General features: G+C 42.8%; 1 protein-coding gene across 1 annotated transcript in view; it reads left to right on the top strand.

Moving 5' to 3' along the window:
- Window positions 1–23,700, top strand: part of CPD (carboxypeptidase D) — a 36,497-nt gene that overhangs the window by 2,796 nt on the left and 10,001 nt on the right. Inside the window, exons 2-11 of the mRNA XM_081890154.1 lie at window positions 3,718–3,965; window positions 10,345–10,487; window positions 12,296–12,465; window positions 13,249–13,613; window positions 17,003–17,194; window positions 18,550–18,717; window positions 20,130–20,239; window positions 21,172–21,274; window positions 21,929–22,071; window positions 23,029–23,198. Coding sequence (XP_081746280.1) covers window positions 3,718–3,965; window positions 10,345–10,487; window positions 12,296–12,465; window positions 13,249–13,613; window positions 17,003–17,194; window positions 18,550–18,717; window positions 20,130–20,239; window positions 21,172–21,274; window positions 21,929–22,071; window positions 23,029–23,198 — 1,812 coding nt within the window. The remainder of the gene's footprint in view (window positions 1–3,717; window positions 3,966–10,344; window positions 10,488–12,295; window positions 12,466–13,248; window positions 13,614–17,002; window positions 17,195–18,549; window positions 18,718–20,129; window positions 20,240–21,171; window positions 21,275–21,928; window positions 22,072–23,028; window positions 23,199–23,700) is intronic.

Below are 23,700 nucleotides of genomic sequence, written 5' to 3'. Positions count from 1 at the left end.
AGTCCAATTTTTTTTTGCCCAACATAGTACTCTTACCCACAAGCTTGAGATGAAGAGTCTCATCCTCTACCAACTAAACTATCCTGCGGGCCCTTATTGGTTGGCAGGGCTCATTTGCGGTGGGAGGATGTCAGCTTTATGTGGTTGGGTGCAGCTTCCTTCTCTGGAGGTGGGATCTCATAGTCATAGAATTGTAGAGTTGGAAGGGACCCCTAGGGCCATCGGTCCAACCCCCTGCAGTGCAGGAATCTCAGCTGATATAACTGATAAAGTTCTGTAGAATGTGTTACGGGGTGTGAAAACAATCAATATCCAAGGATCCCCAGGCATGTACCTGCAGATGATGGAGATGTCAGACATCTTCAATTGGTACAAGTAGTCAAAAGCTATGTGCAAAATGTGCCTGGCTCCTGGTGAATTTCGAATGCTGTGACAGATGGCCATCCAAAATCTGTTTAAAACCTCCAAGAAAGGAGAGTCCACCACCTCTCATGGAAGTCTTTCTGTACAGCTCTTACTGTCAGAAAGTTATTGCTGATATTTAGTCGTAAACTCCTTTCTTGTAACTTGAACCCATTGGTTTGGATCCCAGCCTCCAGAGCAGGGGAAAACAAGCTTGCTGCATCTTCCAAGTGACAACCCTTTAGATATTTGAAGATGTCTTTCATATTTCCTCTCAGTCTCCTCTTTACCAGACTAAACATGCCCAATTCCCTCAATGATTCCTCATAAGGCTTGGTTTCCACCCTTGATCATCTTGGTTGCCCTCCTCTGCACATATTTCAGCTCGTCAATATCCTTGAATTGTGGTGCCCACCTCTAGGTGGGCCTGGGACCAAATCAAGACAGAATACAGCGGGATTATTACTTCCCTTGATCTGGACATGAGACTTCTGTTGATGCAGCCTAGAATAGCCTAAGTTCTTTTTATTTCTGCATCACACTGTTGACTCATGTTCAGCTTGTGGTTTACTAACACCCCTGGATCCTTTTCACATGTACTACTGGCAATTCAGTCAGCTCCTGTGTTATATTTGTGCTGCTGGTTCTTCCTGCCTAAGTGTAGAATCTTACATGATGCTTGGCAGGCCAGGCTTTTCCCTGGGGGCCAGGTCTAATAGTGCTGAGCCAGTTGAGCTTTCATTGGTTGGCGGAGCTTCTTGGGTTAGGTGGTGGGATCCCTACTGGGTGTTTCAGTCAGGGCTGGGCCGCCTCATATGCTGTCTATGTCATTTGGGGGTGCAGTGGAAGGTTTTAAGAGGTCCATGGGTGGCAGTTGTTCTGTACTGGGTTGGGGACACTGGATAATTGGATGTCTTGGCTTGTCCCTTTTTGAAGCCCAGGATCTAGCTTATTTTCTCATGGGGGGATGGAAGTATTTTCTACATTTTTGGCTGGAAACCAAAAATGAGGATGCAAAGCCTCAACTAGATACTAGGGATTAAAACGTTTATTGAAAACTGCAATTGTGTTTTGGTTTATTGCTACACCATTGCTGTTTTTCACACAAAAGGGTAAATGTAGAAGAGGGAGAAAATGTCATGACCCCAAGAAGGTAACATGCCAAAATGTGTTGGGCAACTGTAATTTTCCTCTCTTCATTCCTGACATCCTCTTGAGGCTCAGGTGCTGTGTTGGTTATTTTCCAGTTCCCTTGGTACTATCTGCTCTTAATCCCCTTCCCTATGTCACAAAGTGGATTAAAGAAATAAAAACATAATACTGTACTATCAAAAAGAAACCAACATAACATCTAAATAGAAGTGACAGAAACACCAGCAGTTAAACACATTTCCATCACCTGGTACTTAAAAACTGAGGTGAGAGAGCTTAACTAAGCCAGATGAGACTCCTGGGAAGTAAGTTCCTTTGTGCTGTCACGGAGATAGCTTGGTCCTGTTCTGTGTCACACCCCCCCCAACAACTCTTATGAAGGGGAAACAGACAACAAGGTTTCAGTAGATGATTCTCAGTATAGGTGGTCTTTTGTGGGTGAAGCCAGTTTCCAGGTGGCCTTACAATTGTAGAGAACTGGGTAGGAGATCTGGAGTGTGTAGTTAGAGAAGCCATGGAGAGAGGATTTTACCCTTGAAGAAGTATCTGTGGCTATGATGGGACTTTTTTTTTATTCTGAATCAAACAATTTTTGATTCTGAAGGTCCAAGGGATTGCACATTTTTTATACAGTCGTATATTGGTTCTTGAATGTAATCCATTCCGGAAGTCTGTTCGACTTCCAAAAATGAAAATCAAGGCGCAGCTTCCAATTGGCTGCAGGAGCTTCCTGCACTCAAGTGGAAGCTGCGTCAGACATTCGGCTTCCAAAAAAAGTTTAAAAACCAGAACACTTACTTCCGGGTTTTCGGTGTTTGGGAGCCAAAACATACAAGTATCAAGGCGTTTGAGAACCAAGATACCACTGTACTGTGAATGGTTAGGATTTCTGGGCTGGTTGGGGGGTAGTTACGGTTGGAGAAGATGCTGTTTGTATGGCTTGTCCCCTTTGCACAGGAACGTATTGGCTACTGAGAGAACTGGGTTTGCTTGTGGCAAAAACATGGTAAGAAGCAGTGTTGCCTTTGGTCACTGCAAAATACTATTCTTCCAAACTTGAAATTTATTATCATGCAGTGGTCTTGATGTTCTGTTGGTGTTTTTCTGCCTGAATGAAAACAAGAGCCCAATAAGGATTTGCGAATGTGCTTGTTGCCGTTCTAATGTACAAAATCTGACTTCTTATGTTGGGTGTCTCAAGATCTTCCATGTGACAATGCACATTCAAATCTACATTCTCTCAGCTCTATCTGTTTAAAATTACCTCAAATTAAAATAACAGAAGCCGCTAAAGCTGGCTAAACAAGGCAGTCCTTTGTGGTTGCCCTTCTGCCTTGTTATAGGGCTTAAAATGATTACAATTGCAATACTATGTCACTGGTACAAAACTGAATAAACATCAAGCTTTATGCATGCTTTAGTTTAACAATTTATGAGTTGTTTTTCTTGAATAGAATGCAGTGCTCTGGTTGGTGCTCAGTAGTTTGTTTAAAATGGGGCTTTTCTGATCTTGGCGGGTTTAAAAAATCCAAATGCGTAATATCAAGTGCTTTTGGAAGGAACCCTAAGTTCCTTTATCAGCTGAGAAAAAAGCTTAAAGAGTACAGTCGCTTGTGACAGGGCTAAGGAAATCTTTGCTGTTTCCTAGGCACTTCCATTTCCTAACTAGTTTGCAATCTTAATTCCCATCAGTCTGAATCTCAATTGGTGTTGACAAGCTTATAGGAATAGTCACCCTAAAATTTCTATGCTTGTAGGTTCTGCTGCTTGTAACTTATTTTTATGACCTGGCTTCTTGTGTTTAGCACCCAGTTTGTTTGCCAACTTAATTGCTGATAATGGTCTGAATTGACTTTCACCTCTAATACTAGTTCCTTCATTGTGAACTGGCTTTTGAAATACAGGGGTTGGTGTGGTCCCCCCTTCTAAACGCAGCACTCTGTAAACTGCATCACACTTACCCAGGAATCATCTTCTCTTGTTGACAAGTTGTTTTGCAGTTTCTAAAAAGAGCCACCGTGTTTCTTCCAAATGTTGATTGTGCTGCTTCATTAAAGAAATTTAGTGTGATGGGATAAAACATGCCACATTAATCTAATTGCATCTTTACCCTGCAGTTATCTTTTCTGGTTCTGATGACTCTTGCGCTTCTGTTGAAAACAGGTTTGTGCTTTCCGGGAACCTGCACGGGGGATCTGTTGTTGCAAGCTATCCATTTGATGACTCCGCTGTGCACAAGACCTCTGGGGTGTACAGCAAATCTGCCGATGATGAGGTATTCAGGTATTTGGCAAAGGCTTATGCATCAAACCATCCAATAATGAAAACCGGCACCCCAAACTGCCCTGGGGAGGAAGAAGAAACCTTCCAAGATGGCATCACCAATGGTGCTCAGTGGTACGACGTGGAAGGTAGGCTACTCAAGTGAACTACTTTACTAGTGTCTTCCAAAAGAGTAGCATGTTGCTCTTTATTGTCACTTTACTGCTGCTGGAATCCTGCAGGCAGCATCAAGGTGATGACATGATTGGTGCTGTTTATTGGTTCTATGTGTTTGCATTTCATATGTCATTCAACAAAAGCTATGTAAAGAAAATGCCTGGCTCAATTGTTGTCAAACTTTTTTTAAGATATAAGCAAACTTTTATAGCTTGCTTTGGCACATTGCAGCTAGCTAGCTAGCTAGCTAGCTGTTGGTGTTGCCTAATTTTGTTTTAACAGGAGAAACTTTCTCCCAGACTTACAAAGCACTTATGGAGCACTACTGTGTGCCATCCTTTTACTGTTGAATATGGCCTGTAAGACGTAGGTTGATGGGTATAGATACTCCATTGGACTTGAGGCTGCTTTGCTTGAGCATGTGGTCTTTGAGCTGTCTTTGGTACTAGTGTTGCTTATCTGCATTCAGAGTACTGAATTTGTCTGTAGCTGTCGTGCAGAGCCCTCCGAAATATGCTGACTTGAAAGTAAGCATTGCTGAATTCATTTGAACTTCACGACTAACTGGTGCCTAACCTTGCTTGTTTTCCTGTTCGGTCCCACATTCTCTTTCCCTTTTTTGTATTTTGCCTATTATGCTGTAAGGCTTCAGGCAAGGATTGTGTTTTCCTTAATCTCTGTAAAGCTGTAATTTGAAAAAAATGAGGCACTTGAAAAATAAAGTTCCCAAGAAAGTTTGCTTATAATTGCAACACATGGTGCAATTGGAGAGAACCCAAGGGCCAGTCTTCCAAAACTTACAATTCCTAGGTTGCATAAAATAATTTCATTTTTGGGAATTTAACTGTGATAGAAAAAAAATTATAGGGTCTTCCTGTGGGAGTGACTGCCAGTATGGTATGTTAGCCTTTATTATCACACCTGATGGTGAGCTTCTGAGCTTTACTGGTGGCTGAGCATAGGATTTACATGACTTTGAAATGGTATTTAACCTCAACAGAAGTAATTTGGGTATGTCACCCAGGTTATAACACAGCTCAAAAAGTAGCATCAGTTGCATTAGAAAGGTTTTTATGTTAGTATTTCCATACAGATTTACAGTGTCAAAGCTATGCGTGTTTACTTAGATTTTTTTGACATGCTAATCAAATTTGAAAAGCATATTGCACCGTTTCTTTTTCATTGCCTGCTTTAGACCCACATTTTTTCTGGTATTTTTTTCTTACCTAAAACCATTTACAAAATACTTGCAATAATTGCTTGTAGATAATCTCAAAGTATTTTTGCCCCACTCGTTAACTGAAAACGTTCCCTGAGTGGTTGCAAAGATCAGTAATAAAATAGTACTTGTTCTCAGGCTTACAGTCTAAAATACGTAACACAAAAAGAATTAGGAGGGAGGAGAGAAAAGGAAACACAGACAGACACTAGTTTTTAGTGTTCTTACAATGGCCAGCTGGAATGGAAGCAGTTCAAAGAGAGGAAAGCCAAAAGTTATTGGTCTCTCAGTTGAGCCTAAGAGGTGGCCCTCCCTCCCTTCTCTCACTTACTGTAGCCTGATAGAAGTTGACTTTTAAAGTGAAGCCAGAGCTCTTTATACTTGTCCTTCCCCTGACATTCTTTTTGGCTTGTCAAAATTATTTGGTCAACTAATCACTACAATATTTGCTCAACAACAACAAAGATACTTCAAACATTATCAGATTTTATGCCAAACTACCTTAATTTTAGAATTGCAATTGTGGTTAACATTGAAAATGAAAATTATGTGTGTTGTGAATTATTCATGTCTATAGAAACCCTGCCCAGCATTTAACTAATTTTGTTGTTATAATCAACATAAGTATCAGATGTGTTGATGGATAAACATCTCTCTTTTGTCCTAGTAGCATTAAACTTTTTAGAAATACTGGACCAGTCATGTGAACACATCTTATTTTGACTGGCCACATGCCTAACTAACTGTTCAAATAAAGGTTCTCCTTCATGCTGTTTACCAGTAGTTGCCAGCTCTTTTCCTGCTTCCTTTCCACTACAGACACACCCAAATTGTGGTGGAAGCTCTGGGTTTACTAAATCAACAGCGTATCACAAGCAGACAGAATGAGTGAATGCTTGTGAAGTTGTAAACTTGTCATTTAATTTTGAACCAGGATATCCTGAAGGGACTAAGTTAATTCACTCTTCACAGTGGCAAGTTCTGCTCAAAAGTCCAGGGTTGCATCCAAATAAATTTTACTCAGAAACTCATTGAAATTAATGGATGATAAGCTAGTCATGCTCCTTAATTTAAATGGGTCTGCTCTATGTACGACTAACGTATGACCACCCCCACCATTTAACCTGGACACTGAGGTCCAGCGCCAAGGGCCTTCTGGCAGTTCCCACACTGTGAGAAACAAAGTTACAGGGAACCAGGCAGAGGGCCTTCTCGGTAGTGGCGCCCGCCCTGTGGAACGCCTTCCCATCTGATGTCAAACAGATAAAGAACTGTACAACTGTTCTCCTCCTCCTCCTCCTCCTCTTCTTCGTCTTCTTCTTCTTCTTCTTTGGCAATCACTTGTAGCCAAGTAAGATAGTCTTCCATAAACACGGTTTTAACAATGAGTCCGTAAGTGACTGTAGAGGCCAGTTCCTGATCCACACGTCCTTCCACAGTGGTGACATTGGTTTCCAGGCGGGAGCTTATCATGGTGTGGATTTGCCAAGCATGCCTTCCTCCTAGCACATTTCTCCCTTGCGTCATGAGGTCGAATGTCTTCAAAGCCCATGACACCTTTGGCAAAGGCTGTTCTCCAACTGGAGCACTCGCAGGCCAGTGTTTCCCAGTTGTCAGTGTTTATACTACATTTGTTTAGATTTGCCTTGAGACAGTCTTTAAGCTTCTTTTGTTGACCACCAGCATTACGCTTTCCATCTTTAAGTTCAGAATAGAGTAGTTGCTTTGTGATTATTAACGGTGGATAGAACCCTCTGTTAGGTAGAATATAGGTTCACCAACAGTAGCATCCCCTGTGTGAGCTCCTGCAGGAAGCCAGTTTGATTCCCAAGGTTATGAGGGCTTTTGCCAAGCATAAGCTGCATAACTTTCTAACGACCAGGAAAATGTTCTCAGCTTTGTTGTTTGCACTCTGGCCATGATCTTCCATGTTTTCTGGCTGATGAGCAATAAGGTTTGCTCTCATCTCCTATCCCTGATGTAGGTTCTTTAGTTCAGATGTGACTGCTTTAGTTTGGTTGGTTTGCCTGGTGCTGCCATTTCACTTGCACATTCATCTCTTTGTTGCCTGCTTGAACTGAAGATTATTATGTATTTTTTTTAGTGGCTATCTCAAGGGCCACGTATTCTGACTAGCTTTTAAAGATTTGGTGAATCAGGTTCACTTGGTTGCTAATGTCAGGTGGTTAGTGGCCTGTGGAAATGCCATAGAAATATATTCCCTTGCAGTATCTAACCACTAGTTAAAAAGTTTTTATTCATTTCCTAAACATGCATAGAATCATATTGTTAGTGTGATTTCAGTGGTGTTAGAACACTTTCACTGTGTGGAAAACAGGAAACTAAGCAATGCCTTTTGGTAAGAGGTCACCACCATGAATGTGATGTAATGGGAATTCGTAGTCTGAAGATAAGCAACAACTAGTGTAGATTTTCGGAAGGGGAACAGGTTCACACTAAGGCCACTTCCTTCTTAATTCCCTTCAGATATTTTTTCTGCCTTAAAAACTTGGTACTGTATAACCCACTCATTTTAAGTGTGCAACTGCTGAAATAGAGTTGCCAGGAAGAGCTAAAGGCTATCTAGGGAAATGGCCATTAACCGTCCAGTTTAGTTAATCTCTTACGCACCATCCACACCACATTTTCTCAGATTTGTCACTTACTAAATGAATTGCACACTAACCCAAATGTTGTAACTCTTCTGAGCAGAATCTTTCTGTTACTTGGCACTTTCAAAGGTGCAGAGTTACATGAGCTTGGAAGGGCAAGGCTTTTTTCCTTCGGTCATATTTCACTAACCTTGTTAACATTCTTTTGTGTCTACCTCCCCTCCCAACCCACAAAAAAACAAAAAAAAAAACAAAACAAAAAAATTTTGTCTACTGAAGAGTTGCCTTTGGTCTTGATCTGTTGCAATCAACCTTATGCTGCAGTTTCTGGTAATGTGAAGAGCCAGCCAGCTCAGTGTTGTGGTTGGTGAGTCAGTCTAGGACAGGGAAGCCCTGGGTTCGGCCCTGTATGCCTGAAGGCTGAGATCCAGCTCTGAGGGCCTTCTGGCAGTTCCCTGATTGTGAGAAGTTAGGTTACAGGGAACCAGGCAGAGGGCTTTCTCAGTAGTTGGCACCCACCCTATGAAACGTCCTCCTGTCAATGTCATTGAAACAACTATCTGACTTTTAGAAGACATCTGAAGGCAGCCCTGTATAGGGAAGTTTATGGTATTTGATATAATTGGTTGGAAGCTGCCCAGAATGACTGGAGCAACCCAGTAAGATGGGCGGCATAGAAATAATGATGATGATGATGATGATGATGATGATGATGATGATAATAATAATAATAATAATAATAATAATTATTTTTCAAATCCCTACTTTACTACAAAGCTTACTGTAGGACCTTCTTTCTTAGCCTAGCCTATATCACAAGGATAGTGTAAGGATAAGAATGGGATGAGGGCAAACTATGTACACTGCCTGGAGATCCTTGAAATAAAGGTATGGGATGTTTAATAGAATATTTTTTCTCCTCCAAGGGAATAAAGCTTGTAGCTTGCTTTCCATAGAGTGCTGCCTTCCAAAGAGATGCCTTGCTTGTATAACATGAGTATCTTGAAGAGCATTATACTGTGTAACAAATAACAGAAAGCCTTTGTCACTGTGGTACTGAAACCCATATAAGTTTAGATAGGCATTTAAAGAATGATATGCTGATCTGGCCAGTGTCCCTTGGGACTTCTAATCCTGTTTATCACCAAGTGCTGAACTGCTGGAGGTTAAGAACACAGAAGATCCTGTCTGATAAAATTGCTCTGAAAAGAAGTAAAAATGCCTTTATTTTATTTATGTATTAATTAAATTTGTATAGTGCCCTTCATCCAAAGACCACAGGGCAATTTACAGCATAATAATACAAAATGAGAACACAGAATACATAACCAAACCAATAACAGTCCCCCTCCAACCAACACATTTAAAAGGCCATAGATTGTTTAATCAGCCAAAGGCCTGATTATAGAGGAAGCAATTTTGTCTGGTGCCTAAAGATGTATAATGAAGGCACCAGGCAAGTCTACCGGGGGAGGGCATTCCACAAATGGGGAACCATCCTAGAAAAGGCCTGTTCTCGTATTGCCAGACTCTGGACCTCTCATGGAGGGTTGGTTGAAGGGATAGACTGTGGTGGTGGTAATCCTGGCCAGGTACTTGCAAGAAGTGAGGGAAGCGTGGCTTCTGCTTTCATCACATTCTGAGCTTTTTCTGACAATGTGGCTAGAGATGCCAAATAAGAAAAGCTGCTGGATCCTCAGTTCTGTTTGCCTGTAAAGGGTTTGGGGTATTAACCTATGAAATGTGTTACCTTCTATGTTCCATTCCAGTGCCAAAGCCACAGCACCTGGGTTTTGCTTTTGGCTTAATTTTCTCCCCCTCTTTAGTTAAAGACACTGAGTTTTTCTAGTCTAGTAAGATAACTGATGGGACGCAGGTGGCGCTGTGGGTTAAAGCCTCAGCGCCTAGGACTTGCCGATTGAAAGGTCGGCGGTTCGAATCCCTGCGGCGGGGTGCGCTCCCGCTGCTCGGTCCCAGCACCTGCCAACCTAGCAGTTCGAAAGCACCTCCGGGCGCAAGTAGATAAATAGGGACCGCTTACCAGCTGGAAGGTAAATGGCGTTTCCGTGTGCGGCTCTGGCTCGCCAGAGCAGCAATGTCACGCTGGCCACGTGACCCGGAAGTGTCTCCGGACAGCGCTGGCCCCTGGCCTCTTAAGTGAGATGGGCGCACAACCCCAGAGTCTGTCAAGACTGGCCCGTACGGGCAGGGGTACCTTTACCTTTACCTAAGATAACTGATAATACACTGTTTGGACACCTCTTAAGATATTGCAACCAACTTTTGCATGATGGTTCCTGAGTTCAATGAGCTGGTTTTCAGCTGTGTTTGGATACAATTGGATGCCATTTTGAATCAAAGTGGCAGACTGATTTCAAAACTGCACTGGTTTTCCCTCCTTAGGATACATAAGCATTGGAAAGTAAAAGGCCGCTAGTTTAAAATAATGTAAAGAAATACTGCTGATGGCAGAAGTCTCTTGAGTGATGGTACTTTAATACTTCCCTTTAAATTCCTTAGGTGGCATGCAGGATTATAACTACTTGTGGGCCAATTGCTTTGAAGTCACCTTTGAGCTTTCCTGCTGTAAATACCCACCAGCTTCGCAGCTTGAGAAGGAATGGGAGAATAACCGGGAATCTCTTCTCACCTTCATTGAAAAAGTAAGACATTGTTTTGGCCCTTTTGCAGGCTGTTTGAAATGTCAAATACTTCCATCTGTCACATGGACATGTACTTGTGTTGAAAGGTGATGACCCCATTCACAGCCATTGGGGCTTCATTTCCTGTAAGTGTTGAGCATTCCTCAACTGCACCCTAGGCCAATCAGACAAAGCAGAAAGCTCACAAAATGTAATATGACTGATACCTACATTTTCCGGAAACAACTGAATACATGTTTGTCCTGATGGGGTTTTTTTCTCAGTTGGATGAGTAGGTCTCTGCCATGGGTGTAATATTCTTTATTTTATTTATTTTATTTTATTTTATCTTATTGGTTTGTTTCATTTAAATATATCTGCTGGGGTTTTTTTGTTTTTGCTTTGGCTATTTTTATCAAACTTCACCCTTGAGACACTTCTGTGGAAGTTATTTAAAAAATCAATAACGATAATAACAAATGAAACAAGCAGATACTAGGAGTTGTCTCCAATTAATTTCTACTCAGAGGAGACCCACTAAACTTAAGCTAGTCATAGACATTGATTTCAACAGGTCTGCTCCAAACAGGACCAACATTGAATACAACCCATATTTATGACCAAGCAACAGTCAGGAAATATCTCTGATGTATGTTTTGTTTTGTTTCTAATCATTTTCTATCACCCTAAACAAGAGGTGTGTCCATTAAGCTAATGTCACCTATATATTAGCCTTGATGTCATTTAGCATGAATCCCCTTTCTTCCTGGCACCCTGCCCTCTTTTTGCCCTGAGAATTGTGGCATTGGTTCAGTGTAAACCTTCCTGTAGGTGGTTGTTGCTGTAGATGTGGTTTGAAAGGCTTCTTCTTACAAGAAAGAAGATTCCACCTAAACATTAGGAAGAACTTCCTGACAGTAAGAGCTGTTCGACAGTGGAATTTGCTGCCAAGGAGTGTGGTGGAGTCTCCTTCTTTGCAGGTCTTTAAGCAGAGGCTTGACAGCCATATGTCAGGAGTGCTCTGATGGTGTTTCCTGCTTGGCAGGGGGTTGGACTCGATGGCCCTTGTGGTCTCTTCCAACTCTATGATTCTATGATTCTGTGTGTGGTGTGGTGTTTTCAAGACAGAGAGAGCATTCTAGTCAAACAGCATCCATTTTGAGACAGGCCTCTAAGCAAAAGCAATTGCAACTAAAAAAAATAGCACACCTTTCCCCTAAAGTGGTGACTGGGTGTCTCCGTCTGCAGTTGCCTTTTGCAAGCCTGATAAAAAGAGCACAAGTTGTCTTTTGCTGCTGTTTTACAGAATTATGTCACAGGACTGAATGACACTCTCTGTTCTATTATAGTGGAAGAGTATGGGAGACAAATGCAGCCTCTTTTTTCCCGACAGATAAAGGAATGGGAAATGCAAGCATAGTTACACTAATCTGCAGCAGCATCTCACATTTCAGACAGATCTAAATGCTGATAGCTGATACTCTTTTTTTGTCTTGTCTACTTAATTTTCTGTAACTCAGATAATAAAAAGTGATTCAGAAAAGCATAAATGCACTTTCAAGTAACACAGAAATATGCCAGTTTCTAATTCTGTTTGTGCATTGGAGGTGCAGTTTTTATATCTTGGTGGAAAAGGCTGTATTATGTGTGTCATTGTTTGCCTATGAATTTAATAGCACTATGTACCTTTCATAGTGAACTCTAAGCATGAAATGAGAAGTTTTATAGAGTAAAAAACCCAACAACAACCGTGGTGATGAGGCAAAGAATCGTATTGCTCTTCAATGATGTGCCTGTCTTTTGATCTATTTCATGTTTAATCTGTGCAGGTTCACATTGGAATCAAAGGGTTTGTGAGGGATTTGGTGACTGGGGCTGGATTGGAAAATGCAACTATTGCTGTGGCTGGGATTGATCACAACATCACAACTGACTGGTTTGGTGACTATCACAGACTGCTGGTGCCTGGGACCTACAACATCACAGCTGCTGTCATGGGGTAAAGTCTCTGATGCTGGCAAAGACACTGTGCTGCTGTCTCTTGCACTTGGCAAGGCCGCTCCTAGTTGGAAGTTCCTTCCCTGAAACAGTAGAAGCCATTCTTGCTGCCTTGTCTCGTATCACCCTGAACCGTTTGCTCATATTGCTTTATGCAAACAGAAGCAAGAGGCAGGCCAAGTCCAAGGGCAAGGAAGGGCTCCTTGAGTTCCCATGAGAATTAAGCACCCTTCCTACTCTTAACTGTGCTTTGCTAAATTCTTTGTAGATAAGGTGGAAAGACTTGTATGGTGACAAGCTGTTTTGGCTCAGCAAACAGAATTGGGTTTTGACCTGGGGACTGTGGGATTAGATGCAGAAATTAAGTAGATGGCCTTGTGATCTTTCAGCTTCAGTTTTCCATCTGTGAAATGGGAATAATAATGAAGATGAAGTGGACTTTATATTAAAAACCACGTTTTACCAAGTATTAAATGACAACAATTCTGTTCATATTTACCCAAGAGTTAGTTCCACTGTATCCCGTGGGACTCTCTTCATAGCAGTTGTATGTAGGTACAGCCTGAATTTTGTAATACATCTTCCTCCAGGTGCTGATGGCCTTGATTTCTGAACTGAAAGGTTTTTCCTGGGTGGGGGTCCTCAGGATTGTTTTCAGGAAGTTTCTAATCTTCATGCTGTCTGATCATAATCAGCGTTTTAGTTAGCCCGTCCTAGGTGAGGCCAAGCAGATTGAATTTGAAGCAGAAGGAAAGTTCTTGTATCCATTTCTCTTTTTTTGCAGCTACCTGCCAGTCACCAAAGTGAACGTAGAAGTCAAGGAAGGGAATGCAACTGTTGTGGACTTCTCCTTGCAACCTTCAATAGCGGTGCCGGCCTCTGACCCAACCCAGGATGTGCCACTAGCCACCACAGAATCTGTTACGAACACCACCAACACCACTGATGCAAATAGAACAACTTCCTTCCACCAAGCGATCCAACCAGAGGAATTCCGCCATCATCATTTCCCTGACATGGAGATCTTCCTGAGGAAATATGCCACCGAGTACCCAAATATTGCTCGCCTCTACTCAGTTGGCAAGTCGGTGAAGCAGCTGGAATTGTATGTCATGGAAATATCTGACAACCCAGGCATCCATGAAGCAGGTAGTTAATTTAGCCTATGGCTCTTTTGCTTCTATGAATGTGCTTCCCAGGGACGCAGGTGTCGCTGTGGTCTAAATGACTGAGCCTCTTGGACTTGCTGATCAGAAGGTCGGCGGTTCGAATCCCTGTGACGGGGTGAGCTCCCGTTGCTCGGTCCCTGCTCCTGCCAACCTAGCAATTCGAAAGCATGCCAGTGTAAGTAGATAAATAGGTACCGCTGTGGCGGGAAGGTAAACAGCGTTTTTGCGCTCTGGCACCTGTCACGGTCCTCTGTGTGCCAGTAGCAGTTTAGTCATGCTGGCCACATGACCCAGAAATCTGTCTGTGTACAAACGCTGGCTTTTTTGGCCTGAAAGCGAGATGAGTGCCGCAACCCCATAGTCGCCTTTGACTGGACTTAATAATCTAGGGGTCCTAAAAGAAATATTGGTGTGCTTCAATAGAAACTTTGGAGCAAAAAAGATACCATTGTCTTTGATATTCCTCCAAGGGTGCAGGCACTGGAGCACCGCAGAGGCAGCACTGACACCCCCAATCTCTGAAGGTATAAGAGAAAGCATTTAACTGAGCTGGGTTTGTGTGCAGCTGGCTGAAGCCACCTTGTTACTGTGGCTGCTCCTATCCAGGTAGCATTCTGCAGGTAGCATCTCTAAAGATGTAGTGCTTTCTTCCAGTGAGCTCAGCAGAATATGAAAATTACCTGCCTTATTCTGAGTCAAGCCATTGGTTTATCTAATTCTGTGTTGTCTACACTCACTGACTGTGGCTCTCCAGGGTTTCAGACAAGGATTCTTTTCCAGCCCGACCTGGGGGTGCAATTGTGGATTGAATTGGGGACTTTCTGCTTGCAAAAAAAGTGAGCCTCTTAGTATCAGGAAGCTGTTGTTGCTGGTTTTGCAGAATACTTCAGATATCTTTTGTTCTTCCCATTTCCTTTTTATCTTGAAAACTCAGGAGATCGCTCTTTCTCTCTCTCTCTCTCTCTCTCTCTCTCTCTCTCCCTCCCTCCCTCCCTCCCTCCCTCCCTCCCTCCCTCTCTCATAATACAGTGCAGTACTGAAAAGGTTAATTGGAAGTGGGGAAATTAGCCTCATTAACTAGTCAACTGCCAGCTACTTGTTCTCTTTCTGCCTTTATTAGATTTTGGAGATGGGGTATAAAAATCTTTATTGTGACGTCCTAATTCTCTGGAACATGCTATGCAAGTCAAAACTTGTCTGGAAGCTCTTTTTTGTAATAAGAATTTGTAACAGAGAGTTCTTCAGTTAAACAATGAAAGGGGAGGGGGATTGTATTTTAGAGACTGAGCTTGATTTATAGATTGAATTTTTTCATTCTCCAGCTTTAGATTTTATTGGGACTCTTTTGGGATGCTTGAGTTCTGTTTCCTAAATGCAAGTTCTATTATAACTTCTGTTGAATATAACTAGCTCATTATTTTTGCTTAAATAATGGCTGCACTGGGTTTGATTGTCCTTGTTATTTCAGAAATGATAGTCCAGAACTACTTATCATTTTAAGTGTATATGTTTGGGTAAGAATGTACAAGATGGTTCAAGAAATACATAGTTTATAAATATGATGGATGGATGGATGGATGTATTTTTTTTAAAGATAATTTTGGATAAAATCCAATGTTAGGCGTACTTGGAGCAAACCCATTTAAATCAATGGACTTAAGTAACAAGACCATTCTTTATAATGGAGCTACTCTGAGCATGACTAACATTGGATATCCCCCCTTACGTTTTAGCCATTTGATATTTCCATGGTTTTTGGCAGTTATCTGTCTGCCCTCTCCATCATTATGATAATGTTCTCATTGATTATTCAGTTACTGCTATTTAAACTTTCACGTCCCCAAGGAAGATGTAAAATATGTCTGAATGGTGTATTTGAATTTTACAATGATTCTCCTTGAGACTTTCCACTGTTATTGTTACTGTGATCATTTTTTGTTATCCTTTCCTTTTCCTTTTCAAAGAAAAGCAAATTATGACACATAGGAAGTAAGGGTGCTTGGATCCATTTTGTTGGATTCCGTATTGTGGCTTCAACTAATGTACTGTAGTGCCAAAGGAATTCCTCTACTGCCAAGGAAGGGGCTGGTTGAGGCTATATTATTACTTCCTTTTTTTGCTGCTTGCACATTTTTTCCTCTGTGTGTGTGTGTGTTCACATTCCTTGAATCTGCAATACATGAATACTCCAGTAAATGTAAGACTGACCTTTAAAATTACTTGACACTTGCAAAAAACACAATGCCCAGCTAAAGACATAATGGGTCATTTCTTCCCCAGTTGTTGGAAATGGCTGGAAAGTCAACAGTTGACTGACATGGTCATATCTTTGCTCCTGTGGGGTCGAAGTGTGTCTCCTTTTTTTGTAAGTTAGCTTTTTTAACATTTAATAGAGCAATGTATACATCTTACCAGCACAATAATAATGAAAACCACAAAAGGAAAGCACAACCCTCTAACAGTTGTGAAGGGGTGACTGACTTGTGGTCTTTGAGATGGTGTTGGACTCCAAACTCCCATCAGCCCCTGTCACCATTGCCAATAGGCAAATATGGGGCAAGCTGTAGTTCATCCTATAAATATTCATTGCTATATCAGTACTAACACCTCTTGACATTAGCATCCACTACCATAATCTTCTGGCAAAGAATTGTGTCCAGCCCGATTATTTGGGCAGAAGACACGGCCAAGCATGGCATCTCCATGCCAGCAATAAGGAACTTGAGATGTGCACACCCCAAGAAATGTGGGGCCAAATACTTTGACAATCTCTTGCATCCCAAGCAAATGTAGGACTAGGTGCCATTCTGTGCCGTCTCACAGAAGGGGCTCCCCTGGAGATGTGGTGTTTGACTTGCAGTGTCCCAAAGCTTATTTTGGATTGTGCAGCCCCTGATCCTTATCATTACACTGGCTGCTATTGGCACGAGGATGCCCTGTTTTGTGGTGTTCTGTGCTGTCTGCTGGTCACTTCCTGTCTGAAGCATGGCCCCACCAGGGAAGAGACCTCAGCAAAACACATGGGGCTTCTCAAGACTCTACAGGGGAGGTGGCCTGAGCCACTATTCCAAGTGGTCACCCTTATTCAGCCTATTATACGGCCAGCCTGACAGTTGGGGATGAAGAAAGCCTGTTTTGCTCAAAGCTGGGCATAGCAACTTTCAATATGTGGTTTCTTATGCTAGCCTGACTGTCTCAAATTATTTTGCAAGTATGTTAAGCATTTGTAGGTTTGTTTGTTTTTTGCTATTTTCATTAGAATAGAGTTCACTAGATGCTGTGCATTATCCAGGTAGACAAACAACTAAGAGTAGGTTACTTGGTCTAACATGTTTCTCTCTGCCCTCTCTCACCCCCGCTTTCATCCAGCTGAACCAGAGTTCAAGTATATTGCAAATATGCATGGCAATGAGGTAGTAGGAAGAGAGCTTCTCCTTAATCTCATTGAGTACCTCTGCAAGAACTATGGCACAGATCCTGAAGTAACTGACTTGGTCCAAAACACTCGGATCCACATCATGCCATCCATGAATCCTGACGGCTACGAGAAAGCCCATGAAGGTAGCTGTGTGTTTTCATTTTGTGCTTTCCACCACTGGTGGCTTTAAGGCAGGGGTCGGCAAACTACGGTCCGTGGGCCGGATCTGGCCCAATTGCCCTCAAGATCCAACCCGCGGACATTCCGTGGATCGGTGATTCTGTTTTTTTGTTTTTTTATCCCCCCCCCCCGGCACCATCTCCCCTCCCTCTCACACACCGCAGCACCTCCTCCTGGTTTCTCCCCGCCCTTCTCCCCACCCTGCGTAGTGGAGGAAGGGGGCTGGCTGAGTGCCATTTTGGGCAGTCCCTCTCCGGAGCCAGCCAGCTCTTTCGAGCCGCTTGTTCCTCCACTGACAGCCTCTGCCACTCACAAGGGCAGGCACAGGAACCGCGATTAGAGTGCAGCGCAGCTCAGCGCCTCTCCCAACTGTGGTGCCTGCCCTTGCCAGCGGCAGAGGCTGGCAGTGGCAGTGGCACGGCGGGACGAGTGGCCTGAAAGCAGCCCTCGCAAGGGCAGGCAAAGGAGCCGTGTTTGGAAGAGGCGCTGCGCTGATGGCAGCAGCATAGGTAGGCAGGGGGAGAGAGAGAAGCCTTCTCCGCCCCCTGTGTGCGCAATCCGGCCCGCCACAAGGTCTGGGGGACGGTGAACTGGCCCCCTCCAAAAAAAGTTTGCTGACCCCTGCTTTAAGGGAAGGCAAAGGTATTCCTCCGGAGAGGCAACAGTTTTCATTTGTTTTCATTACCCAGCTTTTACCACAAGCTATGTAGAGGGTCCTACTTCCTTGTTTTTTCTTTTGCCATGCCAGAATGCCTGCCTTTGTTTTGTTCATGGCATCTTATCTCCCCAATCGGTCTTTTAAGGGCAACTTATTCCATTCATCCCCATTTTAGCAAGAGGACAGTTATTTGGCAAGGATCTGATGCAGGGATATTTCATCAGATCTTCTGGCATTTTAACATGGTCCAAGAGAATTATTATTTCTGGAGCACCTAGAAAGACCAGGCATTTCACATAAAACAAAGCTAAGGTGCTTTTTCTGCTTTCAAACATGCAATGTGCAAGGAAAGAAGAGTGGAAGGAAATGGCTGTTCTTGGTGGAGAGGTGGGTTTTTTTATCAGGCATTTAAATATATCTGTAGAGGCTGGAGGGTGATATCAGGTAGTACAGTGATAGGAGGCAGCAAGCAAGAACAGGTGGAGTCAGGGACTTGGAGGGTGTAATCTTGGGTTTATGAAGAGCAGAGGGACCAGGGACACAAAGAATAGAATCCCAGAAGAACCCTGCAAGGTTCTTCTAACCCAGCACCCTGATCTCATGTAGGCCAACGAGATGCCTCTTCTGAGAAGCTCAATAGGCTTTGTTTTCTTTCCTTAGGAGACCGATTGGGGATTGTTGGCAGAAACAACAGCAACAACTATGACCTGAATCGGAACTTCCCTGATCAGTTCTTCCAGATCACTGACCCTCCACAGCCAGAGACATTAGCTGTCATGAGCTGGCTGAAGACCTACCCATTTGTGCTTTCTGCAAACTTGCATGGAGGTAAGAGAATCTTGGTCTCTCGTAGGTTTAAGGTAGGGTTGTGCTGCTGAGCACCCTGCAGGCAAAGCTTAAGTAAGCAGCTGTGGAGGTAAACTGTGCCTGTGGAAGCTCCATCCCTTCTAAATGTTTTTCTCTGACCTCTGCGGTCATTGCAAGAAAATTTAGCAAGTGGCTGGAAGGACCTTGAGGAAACTGTGCTTCAAGGTCTGGAACTGGATCTTGCCAGTGGGCCAGATAGTTATCTCCCCTATTTCCCATGTGGCCACCCACCTATCAATCACCTGATGTCACAATAACTTTTCTGCACCATGTGGGTCTTGCAAGAGCGTCTTGCAAAAGCTCTCCACAAGCCCCTATTGGGAAGCCCTTTCAAAACACTATTTTGCATGGGAGGTTGCAGACCAGGTTTTTAACTTGCCCCACCCATATCTGATGTCACCCGTGATGACCAAAATGGTGGACCTAATGAGGCTTGTGGGCCAGTAGCTCACCACCTCTGTTGTATAGTGATGGGACTCATTATAAAACATGCTCTCTGAAGCTTTTTGAAAAGAGATTTTAAACCCAATTGGTAACTGTACTGGATTTAAAATGGTTTTTATACATGCCATTATTTTATATATGTATTTATTGTATTGTGAAATTGCTTTGAGATGCTTCTGAGAAAGCAATTCATAAATAAACGATAATAGCTTGGTATTTTTTTTAACTTTAAACCCTTTATCCTAAGACCTTTTGGGTGTCTGTAAATAGAAACACTCTAGAAGGCTCAGCCCAACCTTGTTAGCCTTCCCCCCCTAAGTTTATTGCATTGCTAGTAGTTCCCTAGGCTACTTGGCTGCTATTGCTGTGACCCAAGATTGATACCTTTAAAAAAAAAGTTGCATTTTGTCTGATGGCATTTAGCCGGGAAGTCTGTCCTTGCTCAACTTTTAAGTCACAACCTGTAGTAAAGTGCCATTTGCATTCAGTGTCAAAGCTTCTCAGTAGCTGTTTCCTTGTCTTTCCTTGTCTTTTGCCATACTAAGTGACAAGTGAATGTGACTTGCTGTCTCTTAGACCAAGTGACTACCAGTAAGTGGCCTCAGTGTTGCTACACAATCTTCATTGTTGCCTGTGTTTACTGAGCTTTGTCCTGTAGTTAATCCCTGAGACTAGGGACATAGCAGGCTTGCTTGTTGATGGATTGATTAGTTATTTAATTTCTATATCACTTAATATACTAAAAATCTAAGTGGTTTACAAAAAACTGAAGCAACAACAGACAACTTAAACCAAATATTACAAAAATACACTGTTACATATAAAAAATGTAATATTTGTTCTTTAGCACATTGGCAAAGCAGCCACCTTGTAAAAAAACAAAACCTGTTAGGTCCATATTTTCCATATTTTCCTTTATTTTTTTTCAGGCTCTTTAGTGGTTAACTACCCCTATGATGACGACCAACAAGGAGTTGCGACATATAGTAGATCCCCTGATGATGCAGTCTTTCAGCAAATTGCACTTTCCTATGCCAAGGTAAAATTTCTCCCAGGGTGTCCTTGAGAAATCCTGAAATCAGATTCTCGGAGCTTTCAGTTCTTAACATGGAAAGCTGTTTCACACCTCCTTCCTTCTGTAAACAGAGATGTTTTAGGTTGTATGTACAAGATCATGGCAGGAAGGTTAGCTCCGTGAAAGACATAGAGTAATTCTGTGACGTGAGCAAAATAAGATGTCTGTTTTAGATGGTGGATAATGGCATGGTCTGTGGACTGAGCTACATCTTATGTCATCGGCTTGTCCATTTGGGGGAAGTAAATACTTTCCCTGATGGCTTTGGCCATAGCTCTGGCCAGATTTCTGTTCTCCTTTTCTCTCTTTGTCTTTTTCTTTCTCTCTTTCGTACACACACACTCTTGCAGCAGCAAGTGACTTGTGGATTGAGGATTTAGAACCACTGATCTCCAGTGGTTGGTGTCCAACTAAGACTGGGGTGTCTTTGGTTTAAATCTGCACTCGGCTGTGATACTTACTGGGGGCACATTCAGCTTAACCTACCTTGCAAGGTGTTTGTAGAAAAAGTGGTGAGATTGTTTAAACATTGTATGTTGCCTTGGCTTCTTGAACAAAAACTAAAGTTATTACATTAATTGCTTAATCTACTCAAGTACAAAAGTTTGTGAACAGAAGTTGAAAAATTGTATAAATAAATAGTTTGGACTTGGATTTTGGGAGGCCTGAATTCAAGGGCTTATGTTTATGTACAGTGATAATCAGGTGCATATTAATTGGTGCCATTATGTTTGAACTGTCCATGTCTTCAAATGCAGCACAATAACTGGGAAATAAAAGCACTTGGTTGTAGCCAGCTAGGTCTACTCTAGTAGGAGTTGGCTAGAAACAGCCCATTAACTCTGGTGCTGTCAGGAAATCCAATTTTCACAGGTGGTCATCCTTTGCTCTTCCAGGAGAACGCACGGATGTTTGAGGGTCACCCCTGTGCGGACATGTATCCTGGCGAGTACTTCCCTCACGGCATCACCAATGGAGCTCAATGGTATAATGTTCCAGGTAAAACCAAGGCACCGTTCATTCGGGAGTCTACAAACCAATCCTTTCTGCCACGGCTTGTGGCATCCCAATCCACTCTAGGTGGTTTTGCATTCTAGAGGTGAAGAAAACCTTGTTTCTGACAAACAAGATTGAAATACAACAAGAATTATATTGAAATTCTTTTAGTCTAAGGAAATTGTACAGTGGGCTGCATCCTCTTCAGATCTCCCCCCCCCCAAAAAAAAAGTTTAAAACAAGCTAACTTGCTATATCTACCTTACACCTGGGCACAAGTGCTGCAGGAAGAATAACTTGTATGTTCTTCCAGACAGTGTTTCCCATCCCCTGCTTGCTCCTCCTACCTTGTGATTTTGCTTTATTTTTGCATCTTTTATACAAAGAGTCAAAAGCACTCTCTTCATTAAAGAACAATCCTGCTTGCCTTTGTTCAGGCCTCATGTTAAGCCTGGGCTGTCGTCCTTTGTACTAACGCATACCTGCTCAAAAGCAACATTCCTTATTTGTTTCACAGGCTCAGGGCATCATTCTGGAGTTAGAATTCCAGCTCTCAATTCATTAAGCGACAGATTTATTTGTGTGTATCATGCTACAAAGGTCCTTGCTAAGCAGAGGCATTTGATAGGGCTCTTCTGATAAATCATTGTTCTTCAGGTGGCATGCAGGACTGGAATTACTTAAACACCAATTGCTTTGAAGTGACCATTGAGCTGGGCTGCATCAAATATCCTCAGGCAGAGGAGTTGCCAAAATACTGGAAGCAGAACCACAGGTCTCTGCTGCAATTCATCAAGCAGGTGAGTTGGTGTGTTGTCTTCACAACTGTTTGCCTTTTGCTGCCTCAATCTCTTGTGCCATGAATCGTTGGAACAGGCATGGCAGCATCTTTGTGTACTGTCACAATGAGAAGACAAACTCTTTACAGAGTTCCCTGTTAAACAGTTCATTCAAGTATCTAATTTGGATAAATGAGTAATCGTAGAATGACATTCTGTGGCTTTTCTAGGGGACTCTTCTAAGACTGAGCACAAGCCCCTTCCAGTAAAGGGTGTGTGTGTGTGTGGCCAGGGTTGGGTCTTTCTCCATTAAAAAATAAATACACTCATTTTCCAGTTGGCGTGTGCATATATGTTTTACAGTGGTACCTCGGGTTACATATGCTTTAGGTTACAGACTCCGCTAACCCAGAAATAGTACCTCGGGTTAAGAACTTTGCTTCAGGGTGAGAACAGAAATCGTGTTCTGGCGGTGCAGCGGCAGCAGGAGGCCCCATTAGCTAAAGTGGTGCTTCAGGTTAAGAACAGTTTCAGGTTAAGAATGGACCTCCGGAATGAATTAAGTACTTAACCTGAGGTACCACTGTATAGTAGGCACTAAGCCTTAGGAATGAGGCAGCCTTTGAGGATGCCTGCATAAAAAATATTTTCCCTTGAATTTCTTGTATTCTGAACTTCCAGAATAGGGCATCTTCTAAACCCAAGGGTGGGGAACCTTTTCTCCTGTTGCATCAGTGGGCAGAGCCAGAGGTTGGGGGTGGGTACTCCATTCTCTTTTTGCCACCCTTCTCCATGTTTTGTCTTCCTTGCCCCTCTGCATGAAATGAAGCTGAGGCCATGTGTGAGCCTGAATGCCACAGGTTGTCCTCCTCTGTTCTAAAGAAGAAATACAATATTGGCCAGGATTCATATTCTCTCTCTCTCTCTCTCTCTCTCTCTCTCTCTCTCTCTCTCTCTCCCCCCCCCCCCCCTGCCCAGGTCCATCAAGGCGTCAAAGGGTTTGTGTTGGATGCCACAGATGGACGGGGCATCTTAAATGCAACCATCAGTGTTGCGGACATTGATCACCCTGTCTCTACCTATAAGAGTGGAGACTATTGGCGCCTGTTGACCCAGGGAACATACAAAATCACAGCATCTGCACGAGGGTGAGTCTTTCGGCTTTGCATTTGACATCTTTTCCTCTTTCACCTAAAGCAGAATGCTACAGCCTGATTGCTGACAGGAATAAGGCATTATCAGCATATAACACCTGTGCTCAGAGATCTGCGCTGGTTGCCAATTTGCTACCAGGGCAAATTCAAGGTGCTACTACTAGGAGTTGGTCCATGAAAATATGTTGTGTTGGAAGAAAGTGACTTGGGTTGTAAAAGGAAGGATTTACTTTTAACTTGGAATTGGGGGCTTTCTCCTAAATAGACTTTGAGCCTGTAGGATAAAATGTTCTCTATATGGCATGGTGCTGGAACTCACCCTGAGTTCCGTACGATGTGAAAACAGAAATAAATACTCTGGGATCAATAACTGCTATTGCTGTTGATTAAGCTGCTGGGCCAAGTGGCTCTTTTCAGCGAACACTATTTAATATTGCTACTCCCTTTATGAGCTTGCTTGACAGTCACTGAGTTAGAGCCGGTAGCACCATCTGTT

The sequence above is a fragment of the Podarcis melisellensis genome (assembly GCF_964234715.1).
Source record: "Podarcis melisellensis genome assembly, chromosome: 15".
Taxonomy (NCBI): Eukaryota; Metazoa; Chordata; class Lepidosauria; order Squamata; family Lacertidae; genus Podarcis; species Podarcis melisellensis.
The sequence above is the reverse complement of the archived record's forward strand: the minus strand, read 5'-3'. Positions and strand labels throughout refer to the sequence as shown.